The sequence below is a fragment of the Notamacropus eugenii genome, chromosome 5 (assembly GCF_028372415.1).
Source record: "Notamacropus eugenii isolate mMacEug1 chromosome 5, mMacEug1.pri_v2, whole genome shotgun sequence".
Lineage (NCBI taxonomy): Eukaryota > Metazoa > Chordata > Mammalia > Diprotodontia > Macropodidae > Notamacropus > Notamacropus eugenii.
This window is the reverse complement of record NC_092876.1, coordinates 165,712,021-165,737,971: the sequence shown is the minus strand read 5'-3', so window position 1 is coordinate 165,737,971 and position 25,951 is coordinate 165,712,021. Positions and strand designations below refer to the sequence as shown.

Below are 25,951 nucleotides of genomic sequence, written 5' to 3'. Positions count from 1 at the left end.
AGTAAAGAAAAATGAAATAATTTACCAATGTTATAGATTCAGAAATAGAACCCAGGTGGCCTTATTCACAATACAGGACTTAACTTTCAGTTTTACTGATGCCTTTTCTTTTTTTCATCAGTTATTTTCTGGTCATACCCTGTCATCCACTCACCCAGTGAGCCTTCCTTATAACCAGGAGTCAAATAAAACCAACCGAAACAGTTGGCAGCTAGGTGGCACATTGGCCCTGGAGTCAGGAGGACCTGAGTTCAAATCTCTGTGACTCTTGGCAAGTCACTTAACCTCAGTACCCTCATCTGTAAAATGAGCTGGAGAAAGAAATGGTAAGCCTTTCCAGTATCCTTGCCAAGAAAACCTCAGGTGGGGTTACAAGAGTCAGACACAACCGAAATGACTCAATTGACATAGACTACATCTGACTACACAGACATCATTCTGTCCCTTACCTCTCCAAGGAAAGAATGAAAGCACATTTCATCTCATCTCTTTTCTGAAGCCAATACTAATCATTATAATTACATATCATTTGACTTGATTTTAATTGTGCTTGTATGAAGTCATTGAATATACTGTTTTCCTGGTTCTGGTTACTTTATATCAGTTTCCAATGTTTTTCCAAATTCTGTCATATCAATTACTTCTTATGGCTCAATAATATTCCATCCCATTCACATACCACAATTCAATCAACCATTCCCCAATGAATGTGTACTCACTTTGTTCCCATTTCAGCTACCACAAAAGTGCCCTGCAAATATTGTTATACATGTGACCTTTCTTTCTGTCCTTGATTTCCTTAGGGATCTAACAATGAGGATTTCTGGGTCAAAAGGTATGAAGCTTGGTGACATTTTTCAAATTATTGTGGTATACACACACACACACACACACACACAGAGTTTGCACTTTACATAAACTCACACTACACAAATTCAATTTTGCATAAAGAATTCTGAAAGAAATACACATTCCAAAAACATCTGTCAACTTTACAGGATTGTGCTTTCTTGCCACTCCTGTCCTTCAGCTCAGTGCTCTGCAGCTTCCCACTTGCCCCTCTCCCACAAAAAACCCTAAAAAATCCCTCTAAGCTAAAACAGAAATATTTGATGCAAATAATTGTTCATCAATGAAAATTTACCTTCTTATCCTAGCTGTAATTGCTTTTATTTGTGCCAAAAATTTTAATTCTATGTAGTTGAAATTGTTTTGTTCTATTGTGGGTATTTAAAAGAATATTCAATGCAATGTCTGCCTTGGCAGTTGGCACTTAAAGTGAGGCTTGAAAGAAACAAAGCATTCCAACGGGGAGAGGTGGGATGGGAATGTGCTGCAGCATGAGGGACAGGATGGAGAAAGGAGATGGAGCACTATGTGTGAGGAAACTCAAGGAAACTATACTTGAGTCATAATATGCAAAAAGGGAAATAATGTGTAATAATGTTTGAAAGGCAGGCAGGAACCATGCTGTAAAGGGCTTTAAATGGGAAATAGAGGAGTCTGCCTTTGATCATAATGGCAATAAGGAGCCATTGGAGTTTACTGAGCAACCGACATGGCCAGACCTGTGCTTTAGGCATCTTTATTTGGAGGATGGACTGGAGTAGGTATAATATAGAAATAGTCGATAGGGTGGGATTAAGGGTGTGAGTATGAGGGATGCTGATGTTGGGAGGCTATTACAGCAGACTAGGCAAGGGGAAATAAGGGCCTGATCTAGTTTGCTGTCTGCATTAGCAGAGAAAGAAATGCATACAGAAGATTATGTGAAAAAAGGAATCGACAAGACTCAGAAAATGATTAGACTTGTGGAAAAAGTAAGGAGTTAAAGATGACTGCAACAATGAGAATCTAGGTATTTGTTTAGAAAAATGACTTCTGTAGGGGCAACTAAGTACTGCAGTGGAAAGAGCACCAGGCCTGGAGTCAGTCAGGAAGACCTGCGTTTAAATCCAGCCTCAACTACTTACAAGCTATGTGACTCCAGGCAAGTCACTTAACCTTTGTTTACTTTAGTTTCTTGATCTGAAAAATGGGAATAATAATAATAGCACCTACCTCCCAGAGGTGTTGTGAGCTTCAAATGAGACAACAATTGTACAGTGCCTGGCACATATTAAGCTTAACTAATATTAGTTATTATTGTTATTATAACTAATGGATATACTGAGATTGAAATGCTTATAGAAATCTAATACAAAATATTCAATACACAATTGGTAGTATAGGATTGGAGCTTAGAAGGTAGACTAGAGTCAGCTATATAAATCAGTCATATGAATAGGGTTAAACTAATGGAAGTTGATGAGATCAGCAAGTAAAAAAGTGTAGAAAAGTGTAGAAAAAGTAATGTAATCTGCCACTGGATGAGTTACGTCTGATGGAGTGCTTGAGCTCAGGAGTTTTAAGCTACAGTAGGGCAAAAGCCCACATGGTGAACTCCCAAGGGTGGGGGGCTAATTATTATTCTATGTTTCTCCTACTTTTTGTGGCTAAATTTGAGAAAGCCATCCACAGCTGATTCCTTTTCTTCTTCCCTTGTCACTCTTTCACACTGACGTCTGACATCATTCATCAAAAGCTTCTCTCTCCAAAGTTACTAATGATCTCTTTACTGCCAGATCCAAAGGCCTTTTCTCAATCTTCATCCTTCTTCACCTCCCTGCAGCCCTTGACACTATTGATCACCCTCTTATCTCTCTAGGTTTTCAGGACAACTCCTTTTCTGGATTTTCCTTCAGGTCATACCTACCTAAGAAGTGTCCCCAGGGCTCCACACAGGGCAGCCTTCTCTTCTTACTCTATACCATTTCACTTGGTGATCTCATCAGCTTCTGTGAATTCAGTTACCATCTTTGCTGATGATTTTTTTCAAATCTACTTAAACATCCCTACCCCTCTGCTGACATATGGTCTTGGATCTCCAACTGTCCATTAGACATCTCAAACTGGGTGTGCTGTAGGCATTTTAAACTCAGCATGTCCAAAACTGAACTCATTATCTTTACCCTGAAACTCTCCCACCTTCCACACTTCCCTATTACTGTTTTATTCTTTTTTTAATCATTATTTACTTTTAACAATTTCTTTTTATATTTTAAGTTCCAAATTCTCTCCCTCCCTCCCACCCCTACCCCACTGAGAAAGCAAGCAATTTATCAATTTTACGAGTGAAATTATGCAAAATGTATTTCTATATGTCATGTTTCAAAAAAAGCAAGAAAAATAAAGTGAGAAAATTATACTTCAATTTGTATTCAGAATTCATCAGTTTTCTCTCTGGAGATGGATAGCATTTTTTTCATCATGAGTCCTTCAGAACAGTCTTGGATCATGGTATTGCTCAGAGTAGCCAAGTCTTTCACAGTTGATCATCATTACAACATTGCTATTACTGTGCACAATGATCTCCCAGTTCCTCTCATTTTGCATCAGTTCGTATAGGTCTTCCCAAGTTTTTCTGAAACCATCCCTCTCATTGTTTCTTTTAGCACAACAGCAGTCCATCACAATCATATGCCACAACTTGTTCAGCCATTATTCAACTGATCACCATTCCCTCAATTTCCAATTCTTTGCCACCACATAAAGAGCTGTTATAAATATTTTTGTGTATCGGTCCCTTTTTCTTTGCTCTCTTTGAGATATAGACCTGGTAATTGTATTGTTGGGTGAAAGGGTATGCACAGTTTTTAGGGCATAATTCCAAATTGTTCTCCAAAATGGCTGGAGCAGTTCACTATACCTCTTATCCCCTGTAGCATTTATCATTTCTGATAGGGGTGAGGTGGTACCTCGGAGTTATTTTCATTTGCATTTCTCTAATCAATAGCAATTTAGGGTATTTTAAAATATGGCTATAGATAGCCATATCTTCTTCTGAAAACTACCTGCTCACTTCCTTTGACTATTTATCAATTAGAGAATGGGTCTTAGGGGCAGCTAGGTGGTGCAGTGGATACAGCACCAGTGCAAGAGTCAGGAGGAACTGAGTTCAAATCTTACCTCAGACACTTGACACTCACTAGCTGTGAGACCTTGGGCAAGTCACTTAACCCCAACTGCCTCATCCTGGGTCATCTCCAGTCATCCTGATGAATATCTGGTCACTGAATTCAGATGGCTCTGGAGGAGAAGTGAGGCTGGTGACCTGCACAGCCCTCCCTCACTCAAGACAAAGTCAAGTGGAAGTCATGTCACACACACATTGAATGGGTCTTATGTTTATAAATTAGATTCAGTTCATTACTCAGTATTTACTTCAGAAATGAGGATTTTATCAGAGAAACTTGCTGTAAATGTTTTTGATATTATTTTATTGTCTATGATAACTCTGAGCAAAATGTAGTTTCCCTGGGTATTTCTTTTGATGAGGTCTAGTTTTGCTTTGTCTGAGATCATGATTGCTACTGCTTCCTTTTTTACTTTAGTTGAAGCATATTAGATTTTGTTACAATCCTTTATTTTAACTTTGCATGTGTTTCTTGTGAACAATGTATTGTCAGATTCTGGTTTCTAAACCACTCTGCTTAGTACTTCCATTTTATGAGTGAATTTACTCCATTCATATTTGGAGTTATGATTACCAACTGTATATTTCCCTCCATTCTATTTTCTTCTGTTTATCCTTCCCTGTCTTCTTCTTCTAACCCAAATCTAAAGACCGTTTTGCTTCTGACCACTGTCTTCATTTACTACCCCCCCTTTCATCATTCCTACTTTCTCTTATTCCCTTTCCCTCCTACTTTCATGTGGAGTAAGAGATTTCTATTACCAACTGAGTATGTATACATGCTTTTCTTCTTTGAACTAATTTAAAGGTTAAGTGAAGTTAAAAGACTGTCCAACCTCTCACCCCCACCATTTCCCCCTCCACTGTAAAAGTTCTTTTATGTGAGATAATTTCCCTTATTTTTCCTCTCTCTTACCCCTTCTCCCAGGGCATCCCTCTTTCTCACCCATCTATTTTTAAAAACCTCATCCTAACGTAATCAATTCAGTCCCATACCCTCTATTTAAAATCGTTCTAACTGCCCTAATAATGAGACATTTCTCAAAAGATAACGTATCATCTTCCCATACAGAAAAGCAAGCAATTTAACCTTACTGTGTCCCTTAAGATTTCTCTTTCAGGTTTACCTTTTTATGCTTCTCTTGAATCTTATATTTGAAAGTCAAATTTTTCCTATTTAGCTCTGGTTATTTCATCAGGAATGTTTGAAAGTCTTCAGTTTTATTAAATCCTTTTCTTTCCCTTGAAGGATTAGACCAGTTTTCTGGGCAAATTATTCTTGGTTTTAATCCTACCTCTTCTACCTTCTGTAATATCCTATTCTAAGCCTTCTGCTCTTTTGATGTAGTAGCTGTGTGATCCTGACTCTAGCTCCAAGGTATATAAATTGTTTCTTTCTGGTTGCTTGAAATATTTTCTCTTTGACCTGGAACCTCTGGAATTTGGGTATAATTATTCCTGGGAGTTTTCATTTGGGGATCCCTTTCTGGAAATGATTGGTGGATGCTTTCAATTTCTATTTTACCCTCTGGATCTAAGATATTGGAGTAGTTTTCCTTGATAATTTCTTGAAATATGATGTCTAGGCTCTTTCTTTGATTATGGCTTTCATGTAATTCAACAATTTTAAAATTCTCTCTCCTCAAACTGTCTTCTCCATTAGTCATTTTTCTTATGAGATAGTTCAAATTTTCTTCTTTTTTTTATTCTTTTGTCTTAGTTTTATTGTTTATGTTTCATGGAATCATTATGCCACATGCCTGATTCTAATTTTTTTAGTTTTTTAATTTATTTTAAACTTAAATACAAAATAAGAAAAGAAAAAAATGTCATGTACACAGCAGAACATAAGGTATAAAGCAATACATTTCCATTTCAAGAAAACTTGCATAATGAATACTACACATTATTTTCAAAGCTGTCCATCTTTTCGTTTCCTTGTATGGTTTTTTCTTTGTCCTCTGCTATATACTTTTTACTTTATTTTTTTCCCTTCCTCCCAACCCCCAACTGAAGGCTACAATTAAGCGCAGATACACACACACACACAGAGGTATATACATACACAAAGATCCATAAACACACAAAAATATACATACACATTCAAACATATCTACATAAGATTGTCTTATGCTTATTTCCACTGATCATCTGTTTCTCTGAAGGTGGATAGCTTCTTCCTTCATAAGTCCAAGTCTTTCCATATTTTTCTAAATCTGTCAGCTCATTATTTCCTATATCACAACAATATTCCAACCCAATCACATTCTATCTAGGAGATTGTCTATGAGAGTTTTCCCCCAATTATCTGCATTCTCTCTATTCTTGGCTACAAAGGCTTTATTATACAGGAAAAATTTTAATTTAAAATAATCAAGGTTATCCATTGGCATTTCTCTTCTCTCATTTTATAATATGGTTTAAGGTCTGGTACTACTGAATCTAGTTCCTTCACATCTTTTTCCCCTGGTTTTCTTAAAGTTCCTGACTCTGTGCTCTTCCAAATTAACTGTTATTATATTTTTTTGAAATAAGAAGATAATTTTTTAGTAATTTAACTGGGATGGCATTACATGAATAGATTAAAGAAAACTGTCATTTAAAAAAATTACATTAGCTTTACCTACCAATGCACAAAAATATTACTTTAATTATTTACGCCTAACTTTGTATAAAAGGTGTTTTGTATATTATATTTGTATAGTTCCTATGTCTGTTTTGGCATGATTCTAATTTTTAGGAACTATTTTCTTTCAGTGAACTTCAGCACCTCTTTTTTCCATTTGGCCAGTTCTGCTTTTTAAGGAGCTATTATCATCAGTAAAGTTTTATACATATTTTTTCCCACTTGGACAATTCTATTTTTTGCTTTTTCTAGGAATACTTATTGGGCTTGTATCCAATTCACATTTTTCTGTGAGACTTTGGTTATAAATATATATATTGGCTTTGACTTTATTTTCTTCTGAATTTGTGTCTTGATCTTCCTTATCACCAGAGTAACTTTTTAATGATTTTTTTTTTGTTTGTTTGTTCATTTTCCCACCCTATTTCTTTATTTTTAACTTTATGTTACAGTTTTACTCTGTTTCCAGTGCAAGGGGGATGGGCAGGGGTACCATTTCAAGTTTCAGGCTTTTTCATGCTGCTGCTTTCAGAGCTAATTCTAGGTGTTTATAAGTTTTGGGTGCTTCCAAGATGGGGTGATTTGGGGAGAGGTATGCCCACTGCTCTCTCAGTCTTCATTCTGGTCCTTATCCAGGAAGGATCCCTGATCTCTTGGGATTATAATCAATAACTGCTACTTATATCCCCTCGCTTCTTGAGACTAGAAGTCTCACTGTTCCTCGGTGTCCCTAATCCCAGAAGTGATAAAAACCTTTAGGGCTTTCACTCCCCTTTTGACAGAAGGTGCTCTTCTTCTTCTTTAATTATGACCCAGAAATGAATATAGAGTTGCCAAACAGTTGCCGCTAAGGACTCCCACTCCCTTTTGACCAAAAATGCCCTTAAACTAAGACTCTGAAATGGATATAGGTGGTGAAGCTGCCAAATAGTGTTTAGCCCTCTTAGCCCTGGGTCAAGTGGTAGCCCAAGAGCACTTCAGTTGCCAGGCCCCTGATTACATCACCCCTACTCTATTTACATTCCTGTCACCTCCAAGATCATATGTAAACCCATCTGTCATTAAAGTTCCACGTCATTTGCCTTACCCCTAGCCTTTCCAGTTTTCATACCTTATACTTCCCATCATGAACCTTGGAATCAGTGACACTGGCCTCCTTGCTGTTCCTTGCACAAGACACACTCTATCTTCCAACTCGGTGCTATATGTGAATGTGTGTGCATATACAAATATGTACATGCATATACATAGATATCTTACATATGTATATAATGTATATATATTGAAGGAATATTTATATTTTGACCTCCTGTAGTCATATAGAAACCTATAATCTAATATGGAAATAAACAGTTAAACTAAGAAAATGAAAATGAAAAAAAAATGCTCATTTAAAATACTTTTTTATCTACCTCTTTTTATACTTAATGTTTTAAAATAAATTTTTGGGGCAGCTAGGTGGCACAGTGTATAGAGCACTAGTCCTAGAGTCAGGAGGACCTGAGTTCAAATCCAGTCTCAGACACTTGACATTTACTAGCTGTGTGATCTTGGGCAAGTCACAACCCCAATTACCGCCAAGCCCCCTCAACAAAATAAATAAATAAATTCTTACCACTCCAATGCCTTCAAAAGCAAATACAGCTGTACCAAAAAAGAGTGGATATTTCTTCCAACCAGCAACAGCTGGAAGACTTCGGGGATCTGGTATATCCTGGTGATTAAAGAAAAAAACTTTTATAGATAGATAGGAATTCTTAGTTAATCCAATGACATTTACAAAGAACAAAATCAATTACCTTCTTGTACTTCCTAAGTTTTTTAAAATATAACAGTTAATAATTTTTGTTTTCAAGCAAAAATGACTGCACTTATACCAGACTTATTCTATCAGGTTGAGACTATCAAAAGTTGCTAATCTCCTTCCCATACAAGCTTCCCTGGGAATTAAGTGCTTCCAGTTATTTCCTTCTACTAGCAGAATCCAGGGTACCTAATAACAGGATTGGATCCCAAAGAAAGAACATGAAAATGCTAGACCTTAGGCAGAAAGCTACCCCAGTAGCTTCACTGGCACTGGTATCTTTGGTTTATTTCCCAGCTTCCTTTGCCCTACCCTTTTATACCTTGGGACTTCCTAGTGTCTAACAAATGTCTTGGATTTTTACTCCTAAATCTAAATCTTCCTTATAGTATCTGTGTGTTCCTAGTTCTTGTCGACCTGGCTTCTGATTTTATTATTTTATCATTATATTATCCTGATCCAGCTTGCAAGGCTTGGCCATGGACTTGTCTTAAGCCTTCATATAAAAATTCTTTCTAGATTGCTCATCTAGTGCTTTAGCTTGACCACTGGCTTCCATTTTCTGTTCAAGTCTGATCCACTTCCATGACTATTCTCTATCACTTACTTACATGTCTGTCTCAGACCCAGTGTTCTTACCTCATGACCAGCTGCCTGCAGTGCTGCTGGTACTGACAAAGTCATTTGTCTAAAAATGTTTTGTTTTTCACAAGGGCCTTGAATTCTTGTTTCCAGAAAGCACTTAGTACAGTGCTAGATACACAGTAGAAATTAAAATACTTGTTGAAATGAATGGATATAACACTAAAAAGGTATTAGAACAGGTGGATTTTTTTCTCTAGCCTTTTAAACTTAACTGTGTGACCTTAAACAATTTATAAATTCAAAGGTGTATATTAATGTGGGAGTGATACAAGAGGGACTATACAACTGGGCACAAGTATTCCTGGGTCTTATGTAGATATAAGAGTTGATGCTTAGAAATTCTTAGATTAAAAAGTTAAGAGAAATCAATATGGATCCAGTAAGATCCCACCTGACATGGGGTTGCTCTAAGTAATTTCTTTCAAGAAAGTTAAAGTGGAATTTTGAATTCAGAAAATTATAAAATCATTTGAAGGCTAGTGCCAGTAAGAGCAAAACTGGAAAGAACCTCAGAATCCATATAGTTCGACCTGTACCTGAACAAAAATTTTCATTCCATCATATCTGGCAGGTGATCATCTTTCAAGTATTTGCTTAAAGACCTCCAATGAGGGGAACCTGTTCCCTCATAAGATAGCCTTTCACACTTATCAACAAGTTTTTCTTTACATAAAAGCTATGTTTGTATCTGTAAATTTTTCAACAGAAATACCTTTAAAGCACAAAAATTTCTACATCCACCTAAGGGCAAATATTATAGACATATTACATATGTAATATACATGAGCGAACATTATCTGACTTTGTTACCAACTTTCAAGCTGTATTTTTGTAAAATAATGAAGTAAACTAAAGTAGAAGCTATGTGATTTTGTAAATATACTATGCACAAAATTTTTATGAAGCTTAAATGTCTACTTAGCACCCATGAATGAAAAGACCATATATTATTTGGTGTTGTCCTCCTCTGCAAAACTGGAAAATTGCCCTGGATGATCCCTAAAGTCCCTTCCAGTTCTACTTTTTTATGTGCAAAACACAAAGAGAAAAAATATATGCTTTGATCATCAAGAAATATGAAACATATTATTATAAAAATGATGTTTAAATACTGCAATAATTGAGTCAAGAGTAACTGGGGGCCTGAAGTAAAGTGGTATTAGTATCCAGGCCTACCTTATTAGCATGAAACAAAAGTCAGGAAAAAATAAAATTTGGTAGGATCATTTATTATCAAAACCCTTCCTTTAAAAAATGGAATGGTACAAAAATCATAAAATATTTTTATAATTTCTAAGCTATTTACAGTATTTTTAAAGTAACAATTAAAAACACATTAAAGTTTAAGATGTATTATACTTACTCTAATAACATATTGGTAGATTATTATAAGACTGATGGCCATGGAAAGATTGGCAAGAAGTGATAGCACAGACAAGCTCTTTAGTTCACGAACAAGGACCAAAAGAAATATAAATGGGAGAAAGCAAAGCATATATATCCTCAGGTCAACACTTCTTCTTTCATATAGAGTTGCTTCATCAGTACCATTCAGAGAGAACATTTTCTCTGAAATTCCTTCATGAATCTATAACAGGTTTAGGGGGAGAAAGGAGAAAATATAGAGAAAAAAAATTTTTAGACTATTTTCTACTCTATTTTACATATTTAAAAAACCTGACTAAGATAACAAAAAGGAGGTATAGAGAAATCAGTAACCTATGGTACCCTGCTCAATCATTAATTACAGTAATCTTCAAGTGAACAAAACTATAGTAGCACCATTTTAAGAACATTGACCTCCCAGAAGCATGGATAATCAAATCTATTTTTCCTAATTCTAGCAGGAACTATTTTTTTCAGAAAATAATTATTTTTTCTTATTATGAAAATTAAGTACAATAAAATTGTTTTTAGGATGAATTGATTCATTCCTTTTGAAACTTCATGAAGCACCACACTTTGAACTCTAATTAAATACTTGATACATATTAGGAATATATATACCTAATATGTACTAATATTATATAGATCCAGCCTTCATAAACCTATTTATTTCTTCTAGTATTTAATGCTCAAGTTGTAACTATTTTTCAGAAATAATGTATCAAAGTAAATTATTTTAAAAACAATAATCTACCATTTAAAATATCTTATTAAACAAAAAATTTCAAATTATTTTCAATAATTACATCACGAACTCAATGTATGGCACTACACTAAGTAGTAGGTATTTGATTATTTCACTTGCAAACTATTTTACAAACAAAAGTCAATCATTTTAAAAAATGATTAGTCTTCAACTGTAACAATTGTTCAGTTTTTTGGTAAGTACAATTACTCATGACTTTAATGTCATCTTACTGCCCACACTAAAACACTGACAATGAAATAAGAATTATTATACAACTTCAGAAATGTTTTTAACAAGAATGCTACTTGGAACAAATCATCCTAAGTTTAATACCACTAAAGTAAACTTGCCAAATCCCTTCCCCTCGATCACCTACAAGCTCCCTTATATTTCTGATGGAGTCTGTGATTCCATAATTGATCCATTAAGTGAGAAAACAAAAAACTTGTCCTGGCACTGTTGGGACCAACTGGTCTCTGTTATTTCTATTATGCCTTACTAACAAAGCTGACAACTGAAAGCATGAATATTTCCATATGGATAGCAATAGATCTTTTGGAGTTTAAAACCGTACTCTCTTAAAATCTTTGGGCCCAAGAATATTGTGCCAATCACACACTGAAATATGTAACCCATGTTTAACTTGTGAATTACATAATCTATCAAGGACCAGAGATTTTGTGGGTGCAAGATTTCCAATTTGAAAACTCTATATAACAATGCAAACTGTAAACTTGTTTACAGCAAAGCTTAGAGAATTTCCTAAGGCTCGCTGAGGTTAAGTGACTTGTCTGTGGTCACTCAACTAATAACTTGAGAGGTAAGATTTGAACCTAGGTATTTCTGTGCTTAAGTTACACTAGCTCTGGCTTACAAATTATCCTTCCAAAATTAAATGCTATATTATTTAAATGGAATAGGAATAACATTGTTAATGTGTAGCACTTAACTTTTATTCTCATATTACTTTTGTTTACCTGATTTGCAAAGTAGCCAAACAATTTAGGGCTTTGTAGGTTACAAAGCATTACGCTACAGTAATCCTAAAATAACTATTCCAACTGCATATTAATGAGAAGAACTTCTATAACGAACGTAACTTTAAAGCTAAGAACGTGGGAACTGTAAGGGACTTTGGAAATAATTTAGTCTTTATGCCATCAAATTACAAAGGAAAAAATGAATATCTAGAAAAGTTAAGTGACTTGTTCTAAACATTAAGGTTATCCACAAAGCTGCTGTTTTCTAGTAAGTTTTCCATTACATTTTGATGGCTAAGCTGGCTAGTAAGAAGCCTGAAGTATCAGGAAAGTCTAAAAGTGGATCTGTCACAAATTCCTTTTAATGTACTGGGTTACTTCACAAAACTCATAAAAATACTTATATAAATAACCCAAACAATGAAAACAATAGAGACATAACTGGACCCAGATTTAGGTAACCATTTGTATTCTTTGGTGCCCTCTACAGTCAGAGGTTGGTTATATAATATGTGTGTGTTCATTGCAATGTTTTACCTTGGGTTAAAAAAAATTTATATATATATATATATATATATATATATATATATATATATATATATATCCACATATACAGATATATATGTGTATCAAATATATTTAGTTCCACATGTCATCCACTGTACATATGTATACATATATGCATACATACATATCTCCTCATGTATATCTATATCTATATTTACACACACAGTGACATGACTTGCAAGTTGTTCTGGCCAGAAATTCAGAGAGTCTTCCCCTCTCAGAATGACACTTTTTTTGACTCAGTAAAAAAAATTCTTTGTCTCATTTCTTACCTAGTCTTAATCACTGAGTCAAACTGAGGCCTGGGAAAGACCTTGGCTTAAAAAGGTCAAGGTCTCCCACTGCATCCTGGGCCATCTCCAGTCATCTTGATGAATATCAGACCACTGGACCCAGATGGCTCTGGAGGAGAAAGTGAAGCAGGTAACTTTGCACAGCCCTCCTTCACTTAAATCCAATTCACTTGTGTGTCATGGCATCACCTCCCTCATGTCTTGATCCTCTTTGAGAAGGAAGGACAAACAATAACAACCAACAAGCACCTACAACATGCAGTGCATTGTATTAGGCACTGGAGAGATGCAAAGTCAGAGAAGGCATAATCCTTGCCCTTGAGGAGTTTAGGGTGGTGGAATATACATACAGAATAATGTAAATTAGAATACAGAGAGTCCATAAAAGAAGTACAAAGAGTTTGCTATGAGTTTAGACATTGGCGTTGGGCTTAATGACTGAGGTGGTCTTTGGGCTGAGCTTTAAAGAATGGGTAGGAGTTTAATAAACACATTTTAGGAGTGGAACAAAGTGAGAATTTCAGGAGTAGTCAGTGGCATTAGCAGAAGTATGTAGATAAGAAAGCAAAAATATAAAACAAAGAGCTTCTGAATCATCACCTACAATGTAAGGAGTAATAGATGAGGGAAAAAGTATGAGATAGTAGTGAGAATGTCAGGCAGGATGCCTGACAGTTCTAAGTTAGCTGCTATTAAATCCTCACAAGCTTTTCTACAAGGGGAGAAGTTCTTTATTTTTCCCCCCATGTGCTCTGCTTAGTTGAATCAATTTACCACGACTTTTAATTAATTTTTTCCAGTTTTGACTGTATACTCAGTCCAATGATGTCTTAGAAATACTTACACTTTTCTATGTACTAAAGACATCCTTCAACAAAGCCCCTCTTATAATAAACGGAAAATAATTGAATTTTTTAAAAGAATAATTCCTTTATCATCCAAAAATAGTCACTAGTCCTAAAGTTTATTAATAACATACCTTTTACTAAATTCTCCATTACATTACATCTATAAGTTTTATAATTCTATACATGTAAAATGGGAAAAAGTCCCACTGGGAAGAACAGATCTATTAATTGAGGTCTTGTTTGTAGTTCTATTATGAAACATAGTTGTTTGTAAGATTAGGTAATGTTTATGCCTTTATTACAAGCAACAATATGCAAATATTAATTCAAGCTATGGTTCTGCCAAAAATAAGATTTATGAATTGTGAATGTACTTATAGAAATGAAACTTTTTTTACAACAAATAATATTAATGGAGATAGGTAAAGTTAGTTCAGATAAACAAATTATTCCAATCAGAAACCTAATTAGGAAGTCACATAACATTCAGAGTTAAAGGGGACCTCAGAGGCCATTTAGTTCAACCTGTACTAGAATCTCTTCTTCAATACATCCAAGTGATCATCCAGTCTTTGCTTGAAGAGACTCCAGACAGAGGAAACTCACTACCTCCTAAGGGCAGTTAGTCCCTTCCAAGCTGGGAAGATGGTAATTGTGAAGCGTTTTCTTACCTCATGTTTAAATTGTCTCTTGGAAACTTCCACTGAATTTTGCCCTAAGGAGAACAAGTCTAATCTCTCTTCCACATGACAACCTTTCCAGTACTTGAACATAGTTATCATAATCATCCCCTCGAACCCTGACTTGAGTGTTTTTTTCTTTAGATTAAATTTCCCTAGTTATGTGATGATTCCGCCTATAGAATAAACATGGGATCCTTCACTATCTACTGGATGCTCTCTAGCTAATTAATGACCTTCCTACAATGTGGCACCCTGAACTGACCACAACAATCAAGATGTAGTCTGATCTGGAGACAAGAATATCACTTTCCTAGTCCTGAACTCTTTGACTATCTTGAAGTAGCTGAAGATCATATTACCTTTTTTGTTCAACACATTCCTCGTCTCCTCTGATCCCTTCCCTGATCTCATACCACCTCAACTACAACTAACCTTCCTCCCAAAACAATCCTGAATTCATTTTGTATATATTCTGTATAGACTTATACTTGTAATTGTTGTCTCTCTTGTAAAAATATAATCTCCTTGAGGGCAACTGTTTCACTTTTGGTTTCGCATCCCTGGTACTTAGCACAATACCTGGTACACAGTAGCATTCAAGAACAGCTGACTGGTGGGTGATTCACATTGAAGTTGCGGTCTACTAAAACCCCTATATCTTTCTGAGATAAGTTGCAATCTAGCAACACCACCCCACCTCATATTTGCATCATTTTTATTTGATATCTCATATTTGTATCTCATTTTTAAATCGGTTTACACTTTGTCAGTATTATATGTTATTTATCAGATTCAGTGCAGTGTTTTCATGTGGTATCATGGTTCTGTCATTCCAATGTATTAGCTATGCTTCTTGGTTTTTTGTTGTTTATTTTATAAGCCTATCAGTTATGCCTTGATCCAAGTCATTGATTAAAAATATTAGACAGCATCTGGTCAAGGCCAGATGCTTAATGTGTTCCTTTCCCTCAGATCTTCCAGTTGTTTGTTCAGTTGAGAATCCACTTGACTGTACTAATATTGACGAGCTCATAGCTCTTCATCTTGTTCCCAAGAAGGCATAAGAACCTTTATTAAATATTTTCCTAAGACACAGGCAAATCATATCTATAGTATTTTCCTGATAGTTTTGTATCAACATATTAAGGATCTCGCAATCTGTCAGTTTAGGACCTGCTACCACCAATACAGATCACAAACCATGACACATAATAGACAAAAGTCTTAGAGAACTATGACTGAGTGAGCGAATTTGTTGTTGTTGGACATCTTGCAAATTTAACTGACAGAACTTAAACCTAACTCTTTCTGACTCCAAACTCAGCTCCCTAGCTGCAGTGCCACAATGCCTCTTTCCATTCTAGTCACCCAGTCAATACAGCTGAGTATAGCTCAACTTGATGAAGCCATGCTGCCACATTCTCATCACCCCCACATGTTCTTTAGCCATACCTTTAATTATACCTTCTAGAATTCTGCCAAGTTGAGATCAAAGGTCTACATATTGTACATATTGAAGATTCCATTCTTTCTCTTTTTGGAGTTTCACTAACTCTGTGAAATCTCTTCTCCCAAATGTAAGAGGCATGAAAGAGAAAGGATTTCCTTTCCTATAACTCTGTCCCCAATTCTAAGGTAGACTGATCCCTTTCCTCCAAGTTCTACTTCCTTCCCACTTCCTTTTTGGTCAAATTTAGTACAAAATAACAGGATCCCCTGTTGCTTCCCAAGGAAAACCAATATATTATTTGATGCTCTGTTTTAGGAATAGTGAGAACTCCAGCAGATGTCTGTATAATAAATTTCCCCTTACCATTAATATAGGATGTTTTGCCATGCCAGGCCTATAACTTATTTATCAAATTCCTCATCTATTTCTTCTTCTTACCCAGGTCTGTGTGACAATATCATTTCCATTTTTGCCTCTATTGATCTTTATCCAAATTGGGTTTACTTAATAAATCAGTTACTTGTTCTTCCCACCTAAAAACATTATCCCTTTAGTCTTAATTTATGGCATATAAAGACTTTTTGGAGACCTTTCTGTGTGTGAATGTATATGTATAAACATCTATCTATCTATGTATATCACCCTATATACTTGCTCTTACACACATATGTAAAATGTATGTGTGTGCATGTACAGAATGATTTACATATATGTATATAAAAATGTGGGGGGCAGTGTGATATGGTGGTATTGATAAGGACTTAGTTTATCTGACAGTACCAAAACCAGATCACTACAATTTTGGCTTACCCAAACCAGACCACTACAGTTGTATGACTAGCTCCACCTCAGTGAACCAGGTACCTTGCTCATTTAAAGGCTGAGTATAGGTTGAAATAATTTAGGCCTCTAGACTTTTATTGTTCACTGTGATGGAGCAAACTACATGACAAATGACAGGACTGAAATCCAGGACCAAGAAGACCTAGAGACCAGCCCCTCCCCTGGCACACACTAGCTATATGACTCTAGATTAACCACTTTAGCTCTTAATACTGTAGGCAGCTCTTTAAGATTAAAAGTTGCAGAAAAGCTACCCATTTGTATTGGTGAGCTATTTTACTCACTTTTAGTTCCATAATTAAATTATAGATCTAGACTATGTTAATAAATGTATATATATTATCATTCTACATGTATTTTTATTTGACTACCTCACTGTTTCCTCTTTTATAAAGCACAAATAAATGAGTAAATATACAGGCAATTCTTGCTGTTTGTAAGTGGACCAGTCCATAGGCCTCTTACTCCCCTGGGGAGCTCTGCATGGCCCTGCCCCACAACCCAGCTTCAAATACCTGGGACCCCTCTAAAATCCAGAGCAGCTTCAGTGCTTGGTGCAAAGGAACCCTGGCTGGGGAGCGAGGTGAGTTCATTTATGAAAGTAATGTCTACTGTAATTATAGGCAGAGAAAGGAAGATCATGGCTCCTCTGTTGCCAATATTCTTTCAGTAGGAGTATGAAAAATAGCATTAGCAAAGAAACATCAGACTAAAGAAAATGTTTTGGTGAAGGACAAAGAGGACCTGAGTGAAGATTCCTGGACAAGGACAGGTATAGCTAGTGTAGGAGAAGACACAGTTACAACAAAAAACTTACACAAGGGAAATAAGAGCAAAACTCATTCAATAAAAAGTAACTCAGCCATATCCAGACATAATTCTATGTACCAAAAAAAAAATATGATAATAGGAAAAACACTGGCTTGGAATCAGCTAAAGAGGGTCCTAATGTTTCTATCACTAACTAGTTGAGTGACCAAAAGCAAGATAATTCACATAACCAACATGTCTGGGCCTCAGTTTCCTCATATGTAAAATGTGAGGGTTATACTAGATGATCTCAAAGGTCCATTCCAATTTGAAAATCCTAAACTAGTCACTTTATTATTTAGGGATGTTAAGCTTTAGATTAAAAAAGGATACAGTTAAATGTAATATATAAAATCTTACATAAGGTATATCCTTTCATAAACATGTTCATGTTTATGCTTTACATCCTAAACATCTAAACCATGGGTGGGAAACCATGTATTACTCTATATCGCATTTGCTACTACACCATGCATATATCAATCAACATTTATTAAGCGCCTAATATGTAAGTAAAACTTATAACTGATAATGATGACAATAATAATAAAGAGAAGGAAAAAGAAGATAATAATAATAAAGACTACCTACCAGTTACAAAGGAATGTGGTTTGGCATTTTTTTGGGTAGAGCTCCAACTTCAGTGCTTGGCATGTTTGCCCAAATAGGCAGTCAGTCTCTACCAAGGCTGAAGACCCCTTAGAGTCAACCTGAAACAATATCCCAACATAAAGGAGAACTACCGAAAACTGCCACACTGATGGGGATAGTACCTATTTATATTCAGTAATTCTTCAGTTCTATTGATGTCCACTTCTTTACTTTCCCTTTTTTAAGTGAAGCCTAGCAACATTCTTTTCAGATTTTTACTCAAAGAAATATGCTCCCAGAATCTTTTGGTATGGGGCTCTGAGATAACAAACCCAAAGGACTAGCTAACCTCTGAGGTCCCTTCCAGCTTTATATCTATGTGCTGACCTGACAAGAGAAATGAACCAGTCATGACAAGGCAAGAGAACTAACAGACCATTTAAACTCACAAAGTTGGAGACCAACTTGCAGAAGTGAAGCCTAAGGGAAAGCAATGAAGTAGCACTCTCCATGAAATAAAAACACTTCCACTCTAAAATGGAACTTCTACAGAGGGAAAGATAATGGTAAAATAAAGATAACTGAGGAAAACTATCTCAATAAATGGAAGAAAAATACTCACTTGCTTCACATTCTCAGCTAAGAAGACAATGTAAGCACTACAGAATCCCAGCTGTGTTATCACCAGAAAAATGTCCACAATATTCCTGAAAATAGATACATATAATTTAAGGTCATCCTCACAAAATGATAATTTTTTTACCCCTTCCATAAGCTATGCTAATAAATTTGAAATAAAATGTTTTTATTTTTCCCAAGTGACAGTAGGGAACAGAATTAAAATATCCATTTCTATAATGTATGAACATTTACAATTTTCAAATGAATAAAAGAAAGAAAATAAAAGATCCTGCTATATGTGCTGATAATCCCTTCTCACCCCAAAAAGCACATGACACAGTAGAGCAAAGTTCTTCCAAGAATATCATAGACATATTAAGAAGCAGTGTACTTCAAAGCCCAGCTGTTACCACTAGCAGCTGCACAAGTAATTTCACCTCTCTGGACCTCAGTTTCCTCATCTGTAAAACTAGAGGTTTTCAACTGTATGACTTCCACTTGATAGTAAGGTTTCCTGCTAAATACAACTAAAAAGAGTGGTTGTACTCTGAGTGCTGTGAAGGGAAACATAAATCCTCCACTATCACAGAGGATGTCCTGTGCAGACTCCAATGGCACAAGGATACCTGGGACTGTGGAGTCAGAGCAGGTTGGACCCTAGATAGACATCATCTAGTTCAAGCTCCCAATTTGGCAGGTGAGGTAACTGAAGCCCAAAGAAACCAAGCCATGTGACCAAAGTCACAGATGTAGTAGCAGGCAGAATGATCTGAGTACATATGGCTGCTGAGCTATCCACCCTCATTCTGCTGTCAGCACACTCACCATCCACCCATGGAGGGCCTCTTATTCTCTAGAGCTGACAGGGTGCCAAGTTCTGCCTCTGCTACTTGAACATAGAAACTTAGCCAAGACAGGGAAACACCATGCCCAGAGTCTCTGGACTAATGACCACCAAAAGCAATGAGGCATCAAGAACCAGCTACTCCCCTGAATAACTAAGACCAAGGCCCATACCACGTCCAAATATTCCTAACCCTCAAGATCAAACATATCTCAAGTTTCAACTATGATGGACTCAATGCCTTTTTGTCAACTTTATAGATTTATTTCTGGTTCAGATTAAGTAAACACATCCCAGAAGTCTCTTGTTATCCCAGTATTAATCAAAATAATCAATTGATGCCCATACTTCAGTGCAGACCCAGAAGATTAAGTGGGGAAATATTGCAAAGTATCTGACCTAAATATCACTTGTCCATCTTTCCTCAACTCAACCCCAGCTATACAATAGCGCTGGGCATTGTTTGACATTTTTAACCTAAAAAAGATGTTAAGAAGAATAATATTAAATATCTAAACTATTTTTCACCTAGTAGCTTTACCATGATTTTTATTAAATATTCTCAAGATCCTCCAAAAAGTAAATAATTACACACACTTTGAAGAAGCCAAGAAATACCTAAATTAAGATGATTCAAGTTAGTTTACACAGGATATAAGTGGCAAAGCTAGTGCTGTGATATATGGTTCCTAGGACATACTATCTCCCTTTATAATTATTTTCTAGCTTTTAAGTTCAGAGTGACTAATTATTCTACTCTTTAAAATGCAATAAAGCATGAACTACGCATGTTAATTTAGATATTTAGGTTTAATCAATCAGAACATTTGTCTTCAGTTTATACAATGTAAGTCCTACAGAATGAGGTCTTATCAGATTTTAGATCTCCCAGTACCGCTGCACTGTCCTAGTATAAGTTACTGTAATTTGCCCAGGGTTACATAAAAGCTGAGTAATTAGACAGACATTTATAGCTCCTGGTGCCTTTCACACTGTTAACAAACACCATGTTTAGATACAAAGTTTAGACAGAAAGGAATTTTGTATTCTTATTGAAATTAGTCTAGTAGGAAAAAGAGAATTTACCACAAATAACCATAATATATAAAAAGGCACAAAATAAAATGTCATGTCAAGTCTGAGAGAGGGAAAGTTCTTACTGACTAGGGATCATTAAGAAAAGCTTTCTGAATTCAGAATCTGAGTTGTTTTAAAAAGGTTAAGAATCTCCAAAGTAGAATGGAGCACAGCAGTCATAAATCCAAGAACAAAAATTCACTCTACAACACACCTAATCATGCAGCCTTTACTTGAAAACCTTTAGTGTGGGGATGCCCACTGCTTCCTGAGACAGCTAGTCTCATTTCTAGATAGCTCTAATTATTAGAAATTATTTACAGTAAAAATCTGCCTATCTACAAGTTCTAATTCTATTTTCTGGAGCAAAGCAGAGTAAATCATCCCTCTTCCACATGACAGCTTTTCAAATACTTGAAAACAGCTACAACAGTCCCAGTAATTTTTCAGGCTACCAGGGGTGGGGAACTTGTGACCTTGGGGGGACATGTGGCTCTCTAAATGCTCAAGTGTGGCCCTTTGCCTGAATTCAAACTTCACAGACAATTAAGGGATTTGTTCTATGAACTTTGGACCCAGTCAAAGGGCTGCACTTGAAGACCTAGAGCCACATATGACCTTGAAGCTACAGGTTCCCCACCCTTGGTAAGCATTCTCTAGGCTGTAAGTCTTCTCCAGGTTAAGTCCTACCAACCAAATCCTCACAGAGCATAATCTTACAGCCCTTCATTATCCTGATCATGCTCCTCAGGATGTTTTATAACTTATTATGTACATCCTAAAAACATGGTATGCAGAACTGAACAACATACACTCCAGATGTGGTTTAATGAAGGTGAAGTACTAGGGGCCTATCAGCTTCTACATTCTGAACCCTATGTCTCTCTTAATGTAGACAAAGTAAACATGGGGCAGCTCGGTGAACCTAGACTTTTTGGCTGTCATATTGATTTTGCAGTTCACTAAAAGCCTTGGATCTTTTTTAGGTAAACTTCTATCTAGTCATGCCTCTTCCCTCTTGTACTTATAAAAATTAATTTTTACATGTATTTATATTAAATGATTTTTTGAAATGTAAGAGTTTATTCCTATTAAATTCAACCTTACTAGGTTTAGGTTCAAAACTACTAAGATCCTTTGGAATCTGACTTGTTATCCAAGCTAGTTTTGAGACATCAGCAAATATTCCTACAAATAAGCCTGTCATCTGTGCCTTTATCCAACTCACTGATAAAAATGTTCAACAAAGTAAGGCTATATTCAGATCTCTGGGGCATTCCACTAGAGAACTGCTTCCAAAGTTGACATCAAACCATAACTATATTTTATGTCTTCTTACAAATATATTCAAATGTGGTACTGTTTAGCTCTCAACCTCACAAGAATAGCAGATGAGTGACTTTGTCAAATTACTTACTAAAATCTACATAAATTTTATCTACAGCATTTCCTTGACTGACCTAAAAGAAATGAAGTTACTTTGGCATGAGCTGATTTCATGAAGCCATGATGACTCTTTCCTGAGATAGCTAGTTGGTCTCATTTCTAGATAGCTCTAATTATTAGAAATATTTGCATCCCTTTATATAGGGACTACTGCATCTCTTTTTTCTAGATGTTTACTAAGCATCCCTTTAATAATATTTTTCAGAAGTTTACAGGGAAATGGAGTCAAGTTCACTGGTGTGTAACCTGCAGAGAATACTCTTTTCCCTTTTTCAAAAATTGGAATGCTGCATGATTTTCTCCATTCCTGCAGCAGCATTCCTGTTTTCTACAGTCTTTCGCAGATAATTATTAATAGCTCAGCAATCACATCTATTAATCTTTTCAGTATTGTGGGATGTGGCTTTTCTGGGCCTGGTATCTTGAATTCTTTAAGTTTACAGCTAGGTGTTCTCTTCCTATCTTCTTACTTATATCTAGTATAAATTCCCCATAGTCAATTTTGTTCTGTCATTTCCAATCCAAAAATGATTTTTTTTTTGGTAGAGAAAACAGAGGAATTGAATATCTCTGCCTTCTTTTCATTCTTTATTATTATTACCTCATTTACCTTTAGTAGCCTTTCCTTCCTTCAGTTTTCCCCACTCTCAACTCCTCCAAGAAAACCTTTTTTTATTATGCTTAGCACTTGTCAATCTCAATTAATTCTGAGCTTTCAAACTGCTGACACTGTTCTTCCAGGATTATCCTACCTGTTGTCTTCATCTTTCAAAATTTATGCTTAAATCTATCTTAAATCTATTTTTTACATCTTTTAAAAAATGTATCTACCTCCCCATTTTCCTCCTCAATCAAATTGTTTTTGTTTGTGCCTTCAGATTTTCATTGTTGAAAATTTTCCATCCCTTCTGAGCTGTCTTCCCCTTAAGAATTTTAGCCCATGGGATCCTCCCAATGTTTCCTCTGAACTCTTTAATATTGTTCTCCTGTAATACAATATACGTTTAAGACAATACCTGGCTTTTTTCTCCTCTTTTGAAAATTATAGGATAGAGTGCTCATTTCAATTCAAATTCCCCATCATTTATACTTTAGCAATAACTTCTTCCTTACTGGTCAGTCAGGTCTAGAATAGTAGTTGCCCCTTAAGTGATTTGTCCACATTTTGAATAATGAAATTAATAATGGTATTATCATTTAGACAAGCCAAGAAATGATTAGCTTCTGAAAACGTGTGAAAGAAAAAGAGACAGACAGAAAGAGAAAGGAAGCATACCAACAGATGTTCAGATAATTAAAGTCCCCCATGATTACTATATCATGCCTCTGTGAAAGGACTGTCATCTGTTATCTGAAGTCACATCCTCTCTTTTCTTCCTGTCTAGGAGTTCTATAGCATGCTTTTATGACAATGTCACATCTACCTCTGCCTCCACTGGTCTTTACCCAAATGCCTTCCACCATATCTGTACCATCTATTTCCTGGATTTTCTCAGATCCTTTTTAATATATACTGTTATTATACCACTATTAGGCCAAGAAAAATCAAAGAAAGAGGGAAAGACCTTTTACGCACAAAAATATAATAGCTGTTTTGTGTTAGTAAAGAACTACTTTGTCCATGTCTATGTTTGGTTAGAAAAGAAAAAAGATAAAACCCAACATTATTATCTATATCTCCCAGTAGACTGATAAGGTCCAGGAGGAAAGAGACTGAGTTTTTTTCTCAATTTATTACCTACATAAGCACTAAGCACTATTCTCTGCACACAACAAATATTTAAAGCAAGTTTGTTGAAATGAACTAAATATTATCTGCACAACAATGAGAGGCACCATGGCATAGTTTCAAAAGTACTGTCCTAAAAGTCTGAAAGCTTAGACTCTATGAACAAGGTGCTTACTAGGTAACCTAGCATTTAAACCTTCTGGGCACATTTTCTTACCAATGATATCTTAATTGCTACATCTAATGGCTTTTCTTTGTAGCGTTTGACTAATTTCTCTGGGTTTCATGACTCGGCTCTCCCTTGGTTGTCTTCCTGTCTGAAGGCTCGTTCTCAACCTCCTTACTAGAACTTCAACTGTATTCTAATCATTATCTTAATTTAGGCCCTGAAAAGTCTTGGCCTGAATCATTGAAGTGACCTTAACTGTGTCCCCTTGCCTCAAGTGTCTTGCCGTTACATTGCTGCCAAAATGATTTTCTTACTGTATAGTTCTGTTTGTATCACACTCCTTTCCTGACTCAAATTCTTGTGGCGACATTTCACTTCTAGGATCAAATAAACTCTTCAATTTTCATTTAAAGATCTTTACAACTTGACTCTATACCATCTTTCCAGTGTTCTGCATGCACTCTATGATCTACTTCTACTGGCTGATTTGCTGTTCCTCACACATGATGCTCCAACTTCCCTCTGAATGCCACTGTACTCTGGCCACCCCTGGCCTGGAAGGCTCTCCCTCCTCACCTCAGCCTCTGTGAAATCCTAAATTCATTCAAGATTCAGCTCCAGAGCTGCCTCCTTACTGCCTTTCCTAGTCACCCCATTACTAGTGCCTCCTATTTATCTTATATTGACTGTATTTATCTTGTACATATCTATTTACATTCGTGTTTGTCTTTCCCATTAGAATATAAGCTTCTTGAAAACAGGGCTTGTATTTGCTTTCTCTTTGTAACCCTTGTACCCAGCACAGTGCATGATACATAGGAAGTGCTTAAAAATACATGCTTATTTATCAGTTGAAGAATTTCCTCTTTTAGGGAGATAATGAGGTTAGTTCAGGGCAAGAAGAGTTTGAAGTGTTGGTCAAACATTTGGATATGTTGACCTAAAGTTGAGAGAGGTCAGTGATGTGTTTATGTGTAAAAAACATACACGGAGACACAAAGATAGAGACAGACACACACACTCAGAAATAATAGAAGTAGCTCTAAGCAGAAGTTGTGAGTAGTGGTCAAAGAAGACAGTGTAGAGAAACAAATGGACAGGTCCTAGAACACCACTTTGGGATACAAACTTTAAAGTGTCAAGAAGAGGAACCAGAAAATGAACTGTGAGAAAGGTAGAAGGAAAACCAAGGAAGTGTAGTGTTTCTGAAGCCCAAGGAGCAGTAGGGAATCAACAATATTAAATCATGGTGAGAGCTCAGGGAAGACTAGGACTGAAAAAAGACCACTGGATTTTAGAATCAGGAGGTAACTTTTGAGAGCAATTTCAGCAGACCCCTGGGGATGGAAAGGAGGCTGCAGGTTGACAAAGTGAATGGGTGGTGAATAAGTGAAGATGCTACACCTGTGTCACTGGCAGGAATACCATCACACAGCACTCGAGACCTTTGTAACAGTCTGGTTACAAGGGTTAACACAAGGGTTCTTAACCTATCTGTGTACTTGCAGATATAATGAAATATTAACAAAACACTCACCCTCCCAAAGAAGATTTTTTTTGGATGCAATTCCAAGGACTTACTTCCATAGCAAAACAAACAGTGTCACTATAACCTAAGGAGGATTTTTTAAACCTGAAATGTAATAATAAATATGTAAAAGAAAAATGTTAGCATCTATAAGTTCTATTATTATTTTTTAAAGCCTTAAAATACAATATAAAATGATTCTGAGGGGGAGAGGGACCTGGATGTGACTTCATTACTCTTGCGAACTC

General features: G+C 35.9%; 1 protein-coding gene across 4 annotated transcripts in view; it reads right to left on the bottom strand.

The window, feature by feature from the left end:
* The window catches only part of SLC36A4 (solute carrier family 36 member 4), an 84,456-nt gene that overhangs the window by 15,861 nt on the left and 42,644 nt on the right, over positions 1-25,951 (bottom strand). For all 4 annotated transcript variants that reach the window (XM_072611387.1, XM_072611388.1, XM_072611389.1 and 1 more), the window contains 4 exons: positions 25,713-25,808; positions 18,912-18,996; positions 10,454-10,678; positions 8,257-8,355 (listed from right to left, as the gene is read on the bottom strand). In XM_072611387.1, coding sequence (XP_072467488.1) covers positions 8,257-8,355; positions 10,454-10,678; positions 18,912-18,996; positions 25,713-25,808 — 505 coding nt within the window. The remainder of the gene's footprint in view (positions 1-8,256; positions 8,356-10,453; positions 10,679-18,911; positions 18,997-25,712; positions 25,809-25,951) is intronic.